This window comes from Felis catus, chromosome X (genome assembly GCF_018350175.1).
Source record: "Felis catus isolate Fca126 chromosome X, F.catus_Fca126_mat1.0, whole genome shotgun sequence".
Classification (NCBI taxonomy): Eukaryota; Metazoa; Chordata; class Mammalia; order Carnivora; family Felidae; genus Felis; species Felis catus.
In genome coordinates this window covers 124,504,127-124,521,032 of record NC_058386.1, presented here as the reverse complement: position 1 = coordinate 124,521,032, position 16,906 = coordinate 124,504,127, and the positions used below count along the sequence as shown (strand labels likewise).

The 16,906-nt window shown below is 39.3% G+C and overlaps 1 protein-coding gene across 1 annotated transcript in view; it reads left to right on the top strand.

Annotated features, from left to right (window-relative positions):
- The window catches only part of GABRA3 (gamma-aminobutyric acid type A receptor subunit alpha3), a 366,533-nt gene that overhangs the window by 104,934 nt on the left and 244,693 nt on the right, over positions 1 to 16,906 (top strand). The window contains exon 2 of the mRNA XM_004000982.6: positions 340 to 505. Coding sequence (XP_004001031.3) covers positions 366 to 505 — 140 coding nt within the window. The 5' untranslated portion in view covers positions 340 to 365. The remainder of the gene's footprint in view (positions 1 to 339; positions 506 to 16,906) is intronic.

The window sequence follows — 16,906 nt, the reverse complement described above, 5'->3', positions numbered from 1 at the left end:
GGAGGATTATTTTAAACTCTTGAATTATGAAAAAAGTAACTGCAGCTGAGAGAAGACAGGGAAAGAGATGAAACTAACCTATGACTCCAAATTACTGATTTAGAGCTCTTTACTCTTTCTTGAATGGACTTTGGAATATTCAAGAAAGCAATATGTTGGGAGTAAATTTTGGTGGCATTGATGAACTGGGGAAAGGGAATTGTCTCAGTAATCATTTAGTAACTGGATACTAGGGAAGTTAAATGGCTCTAATAGAGTTGAATAAAATATTTTTTCCCGGTTTCTTTTTTGTCTTCTACCCCTTCTCCTTCCTCTTTTCCCTGAACGTGAATCTCACAGGTCTCTCCAAGTTGGTGCCTAAGAAGATGATAGTTACACAAATGAGTCACTTCTACACAAGCAGCCTTGGGCTTCTTTTCCTGATTAATACTTTTCCTGGAACAACTGGCCAAGGGGAATCAAGACGACAAGAACCTGGGGACTTTGTGAAGCAGGATATTGGCGGGTAAGAATGTTTAACTCCTAGAACAAAAGAAAACTGTGATAAATTCTTGCCTTAGACCAAAACTTTTGATTTTTTTCTCAGATGAACTTAGGTACTCCTGTTCCTGATGCTAAGACATTACATTGTATTTTATTTTATTATTATTATTTTTTTATATGAAATTTATTGACAAATTGGTTTCCATACAACACCCAGTGCTCATCCCAAAAGGTGCCCTCCTCAATACCCATCACCCACCCTCTCCTCCCTCCCACCCCCCGTCAACCCTCAGTTTGTTCTCAGTTTTTAAGAGTCTCTTATGCTTTGGCTCTCTCCCACTCTAACCTTTTTTTTTTTTTCCTTCCCCTCCCCCATGGGTTCCTGTTAATTTCTCAGGGTCCACATAAGAGTGAAACCATATGGTATCTGTCTTTCTCTGTATGGCTTATTTCACTTAGCATCACACTCTCCAGTTCCATCCACGTTGCTACAAAAGGCCATATTTCATTTTTTCTCATTGCCACGTAATATTCCATTGTGTATATAAACCACAATTTCTTTATCCATTCATCAGTTGATGGACATTTAGGCTCTTTCCATAATTTGGCTATTGTTGAGAGTGCTGCTATGAACATTGGGGTACAAGTGGCCCTATGCATCAGTACTCCTGTATCCCTTGGATAAATTCCTAGCAGTGCTATTGCTGGGTCATAGGGTAGGTCTATTTTTAATTTTCTGAGGAACCTCCACACTGCTTTCCAGAGCAGCTGCACCAATTTGCATTCCCACCAACAGTGCATGAGGGTTCCCGTTTCTCCACATCCTCTCCAGCATCTATAGTCTCCTGGTTTGTTCATTTTGGCCACTCTGACTGGCGTGAGGTGATACCTGAGTGTGGTTTTGATTTGTATTTCCCTGATAAGGAGCGACGCTGAACATCTTTTCATGTGCCTGTTGGCCATCCGGATGTCTTCTTTAGAGAAGTGTCTATTCATGTTTTCTGCCCATTTCTTCACTGGGTTATTTGTTTTTCGGGTGTGGAGTTTGGTGAGCTCTTTATAGATTTTGGAAACTAGCCCTTTGTCCGATATGTCATTTGCAAATATCTTTTCCCATTCCGTTGGTTGCCTTTTAGTTTTGTTGGTTGTTTCCTTTGCTGTGCAGAAGCTTTTTATCTTCATAAGGTCCCCGTAATTCACTTTTGCTTTTAATTCCCTTGCCTTTGGGGCTGTGTCGAGTAAGAGATTGCTACGGCTGAGGTCAGAGAGGTCTTTTCCTGCTTTCTCCTCTAAGGTTTTGATGGTTTCCTGTCTCACATTCGGGTCCTTTATCCATTTTGAGTTTATTTTTGTGAATGGTGTGAGAAAGTGGTCTAGTTTCAACCTTCTGCATGTTGCTGTCCAGTTCTCCCAGCACCATTTGTTAAAGAGGCTGTCTTATTTCCATTGGATGTTCTTTCCTGCTTTGTCAAAGATGAGTTGGCCATACGTTTGTGGGTCTAGTTCTGGGGTTTCTATTCTATTCCATTGGTCTATGTGTCTGTTTTTGTGCCAATACCATGCTGTCTTGATGATGACAGCTTTGTAGTAGAGGCTACAGTCTGGGATTGTGATGCCTCCTGCTTTGGTCTTCTTCTTCAAAATTACTTTGGCTATTCGGGGCCTTTTGTGGTTCCATATGAATTTTAGGATTGCTTGTTCTAGTTTTGAGAAGAATGCTGGTGCAATTTTGATTGGGATTGCATTGAATGTGTAGATAGCTTTGGGTAGTATTGACATTTTGACAATATTTATTTTTCCAATCCATGAGCAGGGAATGTCTTTCCATTTCTTTAAATCTTCTTCAATTTCCTTCATAAGCTTTCTATAGTTTTCAGCATACAGATCCTTTACATCTTTGGTTAGATTTATTCCTAGGTATTTTATGCTTCTTGGTGCAATTGTGAATGGGATCAGTTTCTTTATTTGTCTTTCTGTTGCTTCATTGTTAGTGTATAAGAATGCAACTGATTTCTGTACATTGATTTTGTATCCTCCAACTTTGCTGAATTCCTGTATCAGTTCTAGCAGACTTTTGGTGGAGTCTATCGGATTTTCCATGTATAATATCATGTCATCTGCAAAAAGCGAAAGCTTGACTTCATCTTTGCCAATTTTGATGCCTTTGATTTCCTTTTGTTGTCTGATTGCTGATGCTAGAACTTCCAGCACTATGTTAAACAGCAGCGGTGAGAGTGGGCATCCTTGTCGTGTTCCTGATCTCAGGGAAAAAGCTCTCAGTTTTTCCCCGTTGAGGATGATGTTAGCTGTGGGCTTTTCATAAATGGCTTTTATGATCTTTAAGTATGTTCCTTCTATCCCGACTTTCTCAAGGGTTTTTATTAAGAAACGGTGCTGGATTTTGTCAAAGGCCTTTTCTGCATCGATTGACAGGATCATATGGTTCTTCCTTTTTTTTTTGTTAATGTGATGTATCACATTGATTGATTTGCGAATGTTGAACCAGCCCTGCATCCCAGGAATGAATCCCACTTGATCATGGTGAATAATTCTTTTTATATGCCGTTGAATTCGATTTGCTAGTATCTTATTGAGAATTTTTGCATCCATATTCATCAGGGATATTGGCCTGTAGTTCTCTTTTTTTACTGGGTCTCTGTCTGGTTTAGGAATCAAAGTAATACTGGCTTCATAGAATGAGTCTGGAAGTTTTCCTTCCCTTTCTATTTCTTGGAATAGCTTGAGAAGGATAGGTATTATCTCTGCTTTAAACGTCTGGTAGAACTCCCCTGGGAAGCCATCTGGTCCTGGACTCTTATTTGTTGGGAGATTTTTGATAACCGATTCAATTTCTTCGCTGGTGATGGGTCTGTGGTCTGTTCAAGCTTTCTATTTCCTCCTGATGGAGTTTTGGAAGAGTGTCGGTGTTCAGGAATTTGTCCATTTCTTCCAGGTTGTCCAATTTGTTGGCATATAATTTTTCATAGTATTCCCTGATAATTGTTTGTATCTCTGAGGGATTGGTTGTAATCATTCCATTTTCATTCATGATTTTATCTATTTGGGTCATTTCCCTTTTCTTTTTGAGAAGTCTGGCTAGAGGTTTGTCAATTTTGTTTATTTTTTCAAAAAACCAACTCTTGGTTTCGTTGATCTGCTCTACAGTTTTTTTAGATTCTATATTGTTTATTTCTGCTCTGATCTTTATTATTTCTCTTCTTCTGCTGGGTTTAGGCTGCCTTTGCTGTTCTGCTTCTAGTTCCTTTAGGTGTGCTGTTAGATTTTGTATTTGGGATTTTTCTTGTTTCTTGAGATAGGCCTGGATTGCAATGTATTTTCCTCTCAGGACTGCCTTCGCTGCGTCCCAAAGCGTTTGGATTGTTGTATTTTCATTTTCGTTTGTTTCCATATATTTTTTAATTTCTTCTCTAATTGCCTGGTTGACCCACTCATTCGTTAGTAGGGTGTTCTTTAACCTCCATGCCTTTGGAGGTTTTCCAGACTTTTTTCTGTGGTTGATTTCAAGCTTCATAGCATTGTGGTCTGAAAGTATGCATGGTATAATTTCAATTCTTGTAAATTATGAAGGGCTGTTTTGTGACCCTGTATATGATCTATCTTGGAGAATGTTCCATGTGCACTCGAGAAGAAAGTATATTCTGTTGCTTTGGGATGCAGAGTTCTAAATATATCTGTCAAGTCCATCTGATCCAATGTCTCATTCAGGGCCCTTGTTTCTTTATTGACCGTGTGTCTAGATGATCTGTCCATTTCTGTAAGTGGGGTGTTAAAGTCCCCTGCAATTACCACATTCTTATCAATAAGGTTGCTTATGTTTATGAGTAATTGTTTTATATATTTGGGGGCTCCGGTATTCGGCGCATAGACATTTATAATTGTTAGCTCTTCCTGATGGATAGACCCTGTAACTATTATATAATGTCCTTCTTCATCTCTTGTTACAGCCTTTAATTTAAAGTCTAGTTTGTCTGATATAAGTATGGCTACTCCAGCTTTCTTTTGGCTTCCAGTGGCATGATAAATAGTTCTCCATCCCCTCACTCTCAATCTAAAGGTGTCCTCAGGTCTAAAATGAGTCTCTTGTAGACAGCAAATAGATGGGTCTTGTTTTTTTATCCATTCTGATACCCTATGTCTTTTGGTTGGCGCATTTAATCCATTTACATTCAGTGTTATTATAGAAAGATACGGGTTTAGAGTCATTGTGATGTCTGTATGTTTTATGCTTGTAGTGATGTCTCTGGGACTTTGTCTCACAGGATCCCCCTTAGGATCTCTTGTAGGGCTGGTTTAGTGGTGACAAATTCCTTCAGTTTTTGTTTGTTTGGGAAGACCTTTATCTCTCCTTCTATTCTAAATGACAGACTTGCTGGATAAAGGATTCTCGGCTGCATATTTTTTCTGTCTAGCACCCTGAAAATCTCGTGCCAATTCTTTCTGGCCTGCCAAGTTTCAAAAGAGGGATCAGTCAGGAGTCTTATAGGTCTCCCTTTATATGTGAGGGCACGTTTACCCCTTGCTGCTTTCAGAATTTTCTCTTTATCCTTGTATTTTGCCAGTTTCACTATGATATGTCGTGCAGAAGATCGATTCAAGTTATGTCTGAAGGGAGTTCTCTGTGCCTCTTGGATTTCAATGCCTTTTTCCTTCCCCAGTTCAGGGAAGTTCTCAGCTATTATTTCTTCAAGTACCCCTTCAGCACCTTTCCCTCTCTCTTCCTCCTCTGGGATACCAATTATGCGTATATTATTTCTTTTTAGTGTATCACTTAGTTCTCTAATTTTCCCCTCATACTCCTGGATTTTTTCATCTCTCTTTTTCTCAGCTTCCTCTTTTTCCATAACTTTATCTTCTAGTTCACTTATTCTCTCCTCTGCCTCTTCAAGCCGAGCTGTGGTGGTTTCCATTTTGTTATGCACTTCGTTTAAAGCGTTTTTCAGCTCCTCGTGACTGTTCCTTAGTCCCTTGATCTCTGTAGCAAGAGATTCTCTGCTGTCCTGTATACTGTTTTCAAGCCCAGCGATTAATTTTATGACTAGTATTCTAAATTCACTTTCTGTTATATTATTTAAATCCTTTTTGATCAGCTCATTAGCTGTTGTTATTTCCTGGAGATTCTTCTTAGGGGAATTCTTCCACTTGGTCATTTTGGATAGTCCCTGGCGTGGTGAGGACCTGCAGGGCACTTCCCCTGTGCTGTGGTGTATAACTGGAGTTGGTGGGCGGGGCCGCAGTCAGACCTGATGTCTGCCCCCAGCCCACCACTGGGGCCACAGTTAGACTGGTGTGTGCCTTCTCTTCCCCTCTCCTAGGGGCGCGATTCACTGTGGGGTGGTGTGGCCCGTCTGGGCTACTTGCACACTGCCAGGCTTGTGATGCTGGGGATCTGGCATATTAGCTGGGGTGGGTAGGCAAGGTGCATGGGGGCAGGAGGGGCAGGCTTAGATCGCTTCTCCTTAGGTGATCCTCTTCAGGAGGGGCCCTGTGGCAGCGGGAGGGAGTCAGATCTGCTGCTGGAGGTTTGGCTCTGCAGAAGCACAGAGTTGGGTGTTTGCGAGGAGGGAGCAAGTTCCCTGGCAGGAACTGGTTCTCTTTGGGATTTTGGCTGGGGGATGGGCGGGGGAGATGGCGCTGGCGAGCGCCTTTATTCCCCACCAAACTGAGCTCTGTTGTCAGGGGGCTCAGCAGCTCTCCCTCCCTTTGTCCTCCAGCCTTCCCGCTTTCCGAGCAGAGCTGTTAACTTATGACCTCCCAGACGCTAAGTTGCGCTTGCTGTGGGAACACAGTCCATCAGGCCCCTCCGCTTTTGCAAGCCAGACTCGGGGGCTCTGCTTGGTCAGCGAGCCGCCCCTCCACCCCGGCTCCCTCCCGCCAGTCTGTGGAGTGCGCACCGCCTCGCCGCCCTTCCTACCCTCTTCCGTGGGCCTCTCGTCTGCGTTTGGCTCAGGCGACTCCATTCTGCTAATCCTCTGGCGGTTTTCTGGGTAATTTAGGCAGGTGTAGGTGGAATCTAAGTGATCAGCAGGACGCGCGGTGAGCCCAGCGTCCTCCTAAGCCGCCATCTTGCCGCTTCTTCTGCCATTATCTACATTGTATTTTAAAAAACATCTTCATCTCAGACTCTCAAGGTAGAAATAGATCTCAAAGGTCTTTTTGAGCAACTCTCTAGCCCGTGTGTAAATTCCCTCTGTAACATCTTAAGAGCAGTTCTCTCCAACCATATGCATTCAGTTGTCTCTTTTCTCTGTTAGATCTTGTCCCTTTTTATTGGCTCTGTCCCATTGGCTAATGTCCCATTAGCATTTAAATGTGATCAAGAACCTCCCATGTTAAGTTTTAAAATCCTCCCTCCAAATAGTGCCTTAAATCCTTTCTCCTCTTTCCAATTGTACTTCTTGAAGAAGTAGTTTTTTCTACCCTTTACATACTCACCTCTCATCCATTCTTCCACTGCTGCACTCTGACTTCCAACCCCACGACTCTAATGCAATATCTGCAACCAAGGTGGCCAATGTTGGCTCTGTTACTAAAATGAACATTTGTCTGTTCTTATATTATTCAACATTTTAACTTTTTTTAGTATCATGTAGCAACATTCAAACTTGTTGATTCTTCCCTCCCTCTTTAACTCCCTTTTCTTGTGAAATTACACACACACACACACACACACACACACACACACACACACACACGCATAAAATAGAAGTAAGTGGTTTAAGAATAATTCCTTCTTTTACTTCAGAGACAATTTCCGTTTCTTAGATTAAGTTCTCTAGAATCAGGGCCTGGGACAAGGATTCAAAAGCATATAATTTATAGAGAGTGTGCTCAGAGAAACTTGTAAGGAAGCAAGGAAAGCAAGGTCGGGAAGGGGAAAAAGTAAAGGAAAGATGTGATTTCATTTGAAGTATAGCCTCCATTTGACCCATGGGAATGAATGGCACTACAGATTTGGCCTACATTCAGGCAAGGGGCCTGGACTTCTGTAGACACTTCTTAATCAGCCATTGCCCGTGGGCTGCCTGGAGGAAGGCATAACCTCCCCAGTATTTTCAGGTGAGGTGATTTCCTTCAGCCAATGTTAATACTTGAAGTAGCAGAGGGACAGTTTCACTGGTCCAGTAAAAGAGGGCTGGACATAGAACCAACAGTAAATAATATACCTATTTTTTTTCATACTTTTATGGCTATGCTTTCTATAGTATTTTCCACAATATTACACAGCTGTATTAAAAGCTTTTGTGATATAAAGATCTTTTGTAGTCTTTTTGGTAATCTTCTTTTCCTTTGTTCATCACTAATGTGTTGATGTTTTTCTTTATTTTGTTTTAGGTGTTCTTACCATACAGACTCTGAGTGATTTAATCTATCTCCATGACATCATAACCTTCTACATATGCCTATGACTCTTAATTGTCACTCCTAATTTCTCTTGAATGTCAGACCTCTATATTTATTTATTGGACATGTCCACTTGGCTGTTCCATAAACTCCTTGAACTAAGTATGTCCAAAGTAGTCTCATCATCTCCATCTCTCTCCCCCACTCTTAACAATAAAAAAGCAACAAACAAACAAACAAACATGATATGCTCCTCTTCCAGTTTCCTTATTTTAGTCAATAACACTACTATGCACCCCGTTGCTCAAGCCAGAAACTTGGAATCATCTTTGCCACTTTTCTACCCTTCACTTTCTATATTGAATTATTCATCAAGATATGTAATTTCGACCTCCCACATCTTTGGATTCATTTACTTTCCTCTAACTTTTCTGCTACCACCCTAGTTTAGCCCAATATTGTCTTCCATTTGGACTACTGTAAGAGTCTCTAGTTGTTCTGGGGCACCTGGGTGGCTCAGTCAGTTAAGCGTCGGACTTTGGCTCAGGTCATGATCTCACTATTCGTGAGTTCAAGCCCCGCATCTGGCTCTGTGCTGACAGCTCAGAGCCTGGAGCCTGCTTCAGATTCTGTGTCTCCTCTTCTCTCTGCCCCTCCCCTGCTCATGCTCTGTCTCTCTCTGTCTCTCAATAATAAATAAACATTTAAAAAAATTAAAAAAAGAGTCTCTAGTTGGTCCTACTTCCTAACATCTTGCTCCCACCCAAACTAACCTCTACTCTGTAGCCAATATTTTTTCTACAATGCATGTTGAGTCATAGCTATTCTGTTTAAAGTCATTTAATTGCTTCCTATTGTCCCTAGACTAATGTCCAAATTCCTTTACATGATTTTATAAGGCCCATTGTAACCCAGCCTCCTCCCATCTTGGCAGTCTTATTTCTTAGTCACCAAACTGTGTTCCTCAACTGTATTAAACTTCTTTTGATTTTAAAACTCCATTTCATTCAGAGAATATTATTAGAAATGATCCTCTTAGCCTTGAAATATTTAAGTATTACACAAGATCTCTTATTATTTGGTGGTATCTTTTGTGTTGTTGTTTTATACTTGGCTACTGTCCCATATTCTTGGAAGTATGTTCCTAATTATTTTTGCAGAGTTGATTATCTTAATACACTGAGTCTTTCCGTCTATCAGCATTTTCAACAGTAATTCCTGGGGCTGAGGGCTACAGACCTAGACAAATATGTCCTTAGAAACTTGGCCAATGAAGCTCTTTTTGTTTTTCACTCCAGACTGGAAATATAGACTAACTCCTCATGAATCTGATTTCATTGGGCCATGAGGGATGGAAGTTCTAAGTACATGAACTTTATTTTTTTCAAGTGTTAAAGTCTTTTAAATTGTAACTCTGAGAATAAAGTTCTTTTAAAAAGGTATTGCATTGTTTCTTATAATCTTAAATACAAATTTTGAAAGAAAATAGTCTCTTGGTGACTTTATGATCATCATGAAGAACATTCATTATGTTAATTCTATGTTCCTATTTTTCTTTTTGTGTCTCGATGCTCAGTGTGAATTGCAGCCTCTCCTGCTTACAGTTTTTTTTTTATATCCTATTGATTCTTAGAAAACCAGATAGCCAAAACTTTTAGTAATTATATTAAAGAGGAGGCCAAGAAATCCTCCTTGAAAAAGCTAAGAGAAGTGATTGGATTTAATACAAGGGCATTAAAATATTTTTTGTGGGGGTTGCTTTCTTCCAAGTCCAGGACAACTGATGTTTTGGAGGGATGAAACTAGTAAAACCTTGGCTCTAAATATTAAGGTCGGCACTGCATTTGTATTTGCTATAAAATAAGAAACCAATACAACGTTAAAATATGCGGTATACATTGGTAGTTCTGATACTTACCAAAGCTGCTTCTTTTTGTCTGCTTGTTTTCAAAACTTCTTAATGATGTTTTTTGTGTGTTGAAAAAAAAATCTATTTGCTGTATTATTTTATCCACTTCTTTTTTACTTCAAGTTTTTATTTAAATTCCAGTTAGTTAACATATAGTGTAATATTAATTTCAAGAGTAGAATTTAGTAATTCATCACTTACATACAACACCCAGTACTCAACACAGAAAGTGCCCTCCTTAATACCCATCACATATTTAACCACTCCCCCTGCCCTCCTCCCCTCCAGGAACCCTCAGTTTGTTCTCTATAGTTAACAGTCTTTTTTATGGTTTGCCTCTCTGTTTTGTTCCTCTATGTTTATCAGTTTTGTTTCTTAAATTCCACCACCTATGAGTGAAATGATATAGTATTTGTCTTTCTCTGACTTATTTTTCTTAGCATAATACACTCTAGCTCTATCTACATCCTTGCAAATTACAAGATTTCATTCTTTTTTATGGAATATATATATATATTCCCAACATTCTCTCTCTCTCTCTCTCTCTCTCTCTCTCTCTCACACACACACACACACACACACACACACACACACACACACACAAATAAATAAATAAAACATTAAAAAATAAACAATTTTTTTTAATAAAAGAAGAACTAGCTCTTAGTTTCATTGATCTTTTCTATTGTTTTTCTGGTCTCTACTTTGTTTTTACCCTGATCTTTGTTATTTCCTTTCTTCTGCCAACTTTGGGCATAGTATGTTATATTTTTAATTCCTTGAAGTTGTTTATTTGAGATCTTATTTCTTAATCTAGGCCTTTATCACTATAAATTTTTCTCTTAGAACTGCTTTTGCAGCATTTCCTATATTTTGATATGTAGTGCTTCCATTTTTGTTTGGTTCAATATATATTTATTTCATTTTTGATTTCTTCTATGTTGTTCAGAAACATATTTTATCTCCACATATTTGCAAATTTTTCAGGTTTCTTCCTGTTATTGATTTCTAGTTTCATGCTGTTGTGGTAGAAAGATAGTTGATATAATTTAAATATTCTTAAATTTTAAGACATTTTCTGACCTGTGATCTATCCTGGAGAATATTTTATGTAAACTTAGAAGAATATGTATTCTGCTGCTGCTGGATGGAGTATTCTGTACCTATTTTAGGTACATTTGGTTGAAGGTATCATTCAAATCCATTTTTTCCTTATAAACATTGGGGTACAAGTGCCCCTATGCATCAGCACTCCTGTATCCCTTGGGTAAATTCCTAGCAGTGCTATTGCTGGGTCATAGGGTAGATCTATTTTTAATTTTTTGAGGAAACTCCATACTGTTTTTCAGAATGGCTGCACCAGTTTGCAATGTTTATAGCAGCACTTTCAACAATAGCCAAATTATGGAAAGAGCCTAAATGTCCATCAAGTGATGAATGGATAAGGAAGTTGTGGTTTATATATACAATGGAATACTACTTGGCAATGAGAAAGAATGAAATATGGCCTTTTTTAGCAATGTGTATGGAACTTTAGAGTGTTATGCTAAGTGAAATAAGTCATACAGAGAAAGACAGATACCATATGTTTTCACTCTTATGTAGATCCTGAGAAACTTAACAGAAGACCATGGGGGAGGGGAAGGGAAAAAAAGTTAGGGAAGGAGGCAAACCATAAGAGACTCTTAAAGACTGAGAATAAACTGAGGGTTTATGGTGGGTGGGAGGGAGGGGAAAGTGTGTGATGGGCATTGAGGAGGGAACCTGTTGGGATGAGCACTGGGTATTGAAACCAGTATGACAATAAATTTCATATTAAAAAAACAAATCCATTATTTCCTTACTAATTTGCATCTGAATTATGTAGCCATTGTTGAACGTGAGGTATTGTAGTGCCCTATTATTGTTTTTCTGTATATTTTTTCCTTCAGATCTGTTAATAATTTTTTAATATATTTAGGTGCTACAATATTGAGTGAATAGGTGTTTATAATTATTATATACTCCTGATCAATTGACCTTTTTATCATTTTATAAGGACCTTCTTTGTCTATTGTGACAGTTTTAGACTTAAAGTATATTTTGATTTATCTAAGTGTAACTTAGATATAGCTACCCTCTTTCGGTTTCCATTGGCTTGTAATATGTTTTTCCATCCCTTCACTTTCAGCCTGTGAGTACTCTTAATGCCTAAATGAGTCTCTTGTAAGCAGCATATAGATGAGTATTGTTTTTTTATCCAGTCTTTTTGTGTCCAACTTAATCAATTTCCATTTAAAGTAATTATTGATAGATATGAGCTTACTATAATCACTTTGTGAATTGCTTTCTGATTGTTTTGTTGTTCCTTTTCTTTCTTCACATCTTGCTATCTTTTGTTGTGAGTTGATAAATTTTTGTAGTGGTTTGCTTTGATTCTTTTCTCTTTATCATTTCTGTGTCTATTATAGGTTTTTGCTCTGTTACCATAAGGCTTTCATGACATATCTTATAGTTATAATAATCTATTTCAAGCAGATAACAGCTTAACTTCAGTTGCATAAGAAACTTTTATGTATTTACTTGTCCCTCTGACAGTTTATGTTGATATTCCCATTTGAATATTTTTATATTTTGTATCTATTAATGTAATATTGTAGCTATAGCTATTTTTGAATACTTTTATCTCTTAACCTATATTCTAGATTTCAAAGTGACTTATACCCCAATCAGTATTTTGAATTTGACTATATTTGTACCTTTTCCAGTGAGTTTTATACTTTTGTATGTTTTCATATTACTAATGAGCACATTTTTATTTCATCTTGAAGAACTTCCTTTAGCATTTCTTGTAGGGCAGGTCTAGTGGTTATGAATTCCCTCAGCTTTTGTTTGTATGGGAAACTTTTTATCTCTCCTTTATTTCTAAATGACAGCTTTGCTTAGTAAAGTACTCTTGGTTGACAGGTTTTTTTTTCTTTGAGTATTTTGAAGATATCATTCCACTTTCTTATGACTAATAAGGTTTATGCTGAGAAATCTGCTTATATAGTCTTATCAGAGTTTACTTGTATATAATTTTTTTTATTTTGCTGCTTTCAAGATTCTCTCTTTGTCTTAATTTTTGAGAGTTTGATTATAATGTGTCTCAGTGAAGATCTCTTTAAGTTGAATTCTCTTTGAAGATCTTTGAGTTTCCTATACCTGGATAACCATATCTCTCCCCAGATTTGAGAAATTTTCAGCCATTATTTCTTTAAATAAAGTTTCTGTCCCCTTCTTCCTCTCTTCCTCCATGATGAAATATTGTTTCTCTTGATTATGTCCCACAGTTCTTGTGGGCTTTCTTCACTCTTTTTCATTCTAATTTATTTATTCTCCTATGACTTAATAATGTGAAAAGATCTGTTCTCAAGCTCAAAGATTCTTTTGCCTGATCAAACCTACTGTTGAATCTATCTATTGCATTTTCAATTTCATTAATTGTATTATTCATCTCCAGAATTTGTTTGGTTCTTTTGATGATTTCTAGTTCTTTGTTGAATTTCTCATTTTGTTCATGTATTGTTTTCCTGAATTCATTAATTTGTTTATCTGTGCTCTCCTGAATTTCACTGAACGTCCTTAAAAATCATTATTTTGAATTCTTTTTCAGTTAACTCACAGATCTCCATTTCTTTGGGTTCAGTTACTGTAGTATTATTTTATTCCTTTGGTGGTGTCATATTTCATTGCTTTGTCATGTCTTTGATGCATTTGCATTGATGTCTGCCCATTTGAGCATGCTCTTACCTCTTACAGTCTTTTAAAAGTGGCTTCAGTAGTAAAAGACTTTCACCTAGAGGTGGCTCTAAGGGTGTCAGCTGGGTGTGATCCAGCATCTTTGGTTCCTGAGAAGGCACAGTGGTAAAGTCTGTCCTATTCCTTTGGCTGAGGTTGCCATTGGCCAGACTTTAGGGATTTTCTGTGGTTAAGGCTTCAGAGGCCCTGCAGGTAGTAGTACCAGGTAGGGCTATCTATGTATTCAGAGGCTAAGGCTGCTAGGGTCTTCCTGTTCTCCCCTTTCCCTTTTGTTGCCCATGGGAGGATGTTCTAGCCAAGAAGATCCTTTCCAGTGCCTGGATGGATGTCCTGACACTCCTAGACAAGAATATCCTTCCCAGTGCCTGGATGGATGTCCTGACACTCAGAGCCCTTGAAGAATTATTGGAACCAATGTTGTAGAATCAGGTTCATGTGAAACTACCACAGAATCTTTGTCTTGGGGCATAGGCACATTTGCTGTAGCTATGGTACTGGTGTCTAGGGTGTGGGCCTATGTAGATATATCATGGAACCAGTACCTAGGTCTCAAGGGCTCACTGCTATAATTCCAGCTGGTGGGAGAGAATGCAGCACTGGCATTTGAGCCCCGAGATGACAAGGTGCAGTTGTGGCTTGGGTCCAGGGATAGGATGCTGTGGTAGCACAGCCTGGAGATGGTGAGTCAAAGTTTCAACTATGTCCTCCAAGGGCAGTCACAGGATGGCAGTAGCACAACTCATGGTAGTCTATGAAAGGCATATGTTGGGATTTAGGGAGCTGGGCACAGCAGTGGCAGCACAGCCCTGGAAATTCCAGTTCAGAACCATGTGACCTAGGATCCAAGGGATGAAGCTCAGGGCAATGAGCTTGGCTCCAGCTATGATGGGTCAGAGACCCAACTTGAAACCTTAGAGGTAGGATTCAGGTCAGCAGTAGCACCCTGGCAATGATGGTTCAGAGTCTTCACTAGGGGACTTTCAGGTGGAGCTCAGTGTAGAAGCAGTCTGGTCCCAGCAATGGGTCAGAGCTACAACCTACCATTGGGCTGGGGAAAATGGGGCTCAGGATAGTAGCAGCACACCTGGAAATGATGGGACATGGCCTGGAACCCAGGGGGCAGAGTTCAGGGAAGTGACAGCCCATCTCAGCAATGACAGTTTAGAGTCTTGACCTGAGATGGGGGTTGGCCAGGACAGTAGTAGCACTCTTTGCAATAACAACCCAGAGCCAGGACATGAAACCTGGTGAGTGGGGATAAGGAAGTCAGCAGCAGGGCCCAAATAATGGCTTTCAAAGCACAACTTGTGACCCGGGGGGGGGGGGACTCAGGGTATTGGAGACTGCCCTGGTAATGGTGAGACAAATGGTGACCTGGGGACAGGGGTTGGTAAGAGCAGTGACAGCTCCAGTTTCATGTACGATCAGGTACTCTGATGCCAGATCTCTGAGAATAGGGCATAGCAGCAACTGGGCCCCCTGAAGGTAAGTCTCACCTCGGAAACAGCTCCAGCCTGGGGGAGTAGATGCAGACAGGGGCATTCCATGCTCTGTAAGCTGAGATCAGCATCAGTGAAGACTATGGGAGATGTCTATAGCAAAAGCTGCAAATATTCACAATGGTGAGGCTTCCTAGGGTTCTTCTGCTCTCCTCCCTGTGTGGTGAACTCCTTATGAGGGCATTCTTCCAGGCGTTGAGCAGATCCTGACTAGGGGATGGGATGATACAGGTAACATTCTTCCTGTACTTTTCTATGTGGCCATCCTCAATTTTTTAGCTCCTTGGATTTTTGCTGGTTATTTTTTATCTAGAGTTTTCCCTGCGCTATTTTCTTCAGTTTATAGTTGTTTATGGTTCTTGTTAGTTTTCTTCTTTTGTTGGGGTGAGATGAGTTTTGGGATTTCATAGCCCTCCGTCTTGCTGATGTCATTTTCTGCACAGTAATTTTAATTTTTTTTAAGTTTATTTATTTATTTTTGAGAGAGAGATGGTGAGAGAGAGGGGCATAGAGAGAGGGAGAGAGAGAGAGAATCTAAGCAAGGTCTGCCCTGGCTCAAAATCATGAACTATGAGATCATGACCTGAGCCAAGATCAAGAGTCAGGTTTTTAAATGACTGAACTACCCAGGTGCCCCAAATTTGTTTTATTTTTAAATATGTTTTCCCTTAGGAGACATACAGTATTAGGGAAAATGCCATCCTTTTAATGAAGTAAATTTCTTTTCTCTTTGGGTTGTTATATGAACTGTATCAGCAGCTCCACATCTGTGCTTCTCCTACTTCCCCCTGAAATAAGGATACCTAGGTCCTCAGTGTAGTTAAACTAATGCTATTACTACCAACATTCTGGACTTAATCCCAAAATGGTCAGTGATCTTAATTTTGTCCAAGAGTATAAGTGTGCCTGTATTTTTTTATGTTAATAGATTTATTGAGATATATTTCCTTGAACATAAATTATTTTTAAAAGACTAAGAAGGTTTGTTATACCACTTTAAATTGAAATATAGTTCTCATACAATGTTATATTAGTTTCAGATATACAACATAGTGATTTTTCAGTTCTATACACTAAGCTATGCTCACCAGGATAAGTACAGTTATCATTTGTCACCATATAAAGTTATTACAACATTATTGACTGCATTCCCTATGCTGTACTTTTAATCCCCATGACTTATTCATTTTACAACTGCAAGTATGTACCTCTTAATCCCCTTCACCCATTTTGTCCATCTCCAAACCCCTACCGCCTTGGCGACCACCAGTTTACTCTCTATATTTATGGTTCTTTTTCTGTTTCTGTTTTTTTTTTTTGCTTGTTCACTTGTGTTTCATTAGATTTCATATATAAGTGAAATCATATATTTGTGTTTCTCTGACTTATTTCACTTAGGCCCATGCTCACTTCAGCTCCAGACATCTTGCTAGGGTTCCCCTTGTGTGGAATGCCCTGAGATCCCTCAGCTTACTTTCACTTCAGCTTCAGCGGTTCTTCCAGAGTTCCATCTGTGTGGCATGCCACAGGACCCCCCTCTGGTCCTGCCCATCTCAGTTCCAGAGGCCCTAAAATGGTGTCTCCAGAACAGTGCCCTGAGATCCCCAGCCCACACCATCTAGAGCACCAGTCAGCCAGCCAAATCCATAAGGCACATGCAATTTATAAAGGGGACATACCTACACAAGGAAATTCCTTCAAATTTAGGAGAGTAGCTCTTCGATTTGTGAACACAAACACAGAAGGTAAAGCAAAATGAGGAGTCAGAGGAATATGCTCCAACTTAAAGAACAAGACAAAACTTCAGAAAAAGAAATAAATAAAAAGTGCCCATCTTTATTTTGTTTATGTTGAACGGCACTTTATATAAAAA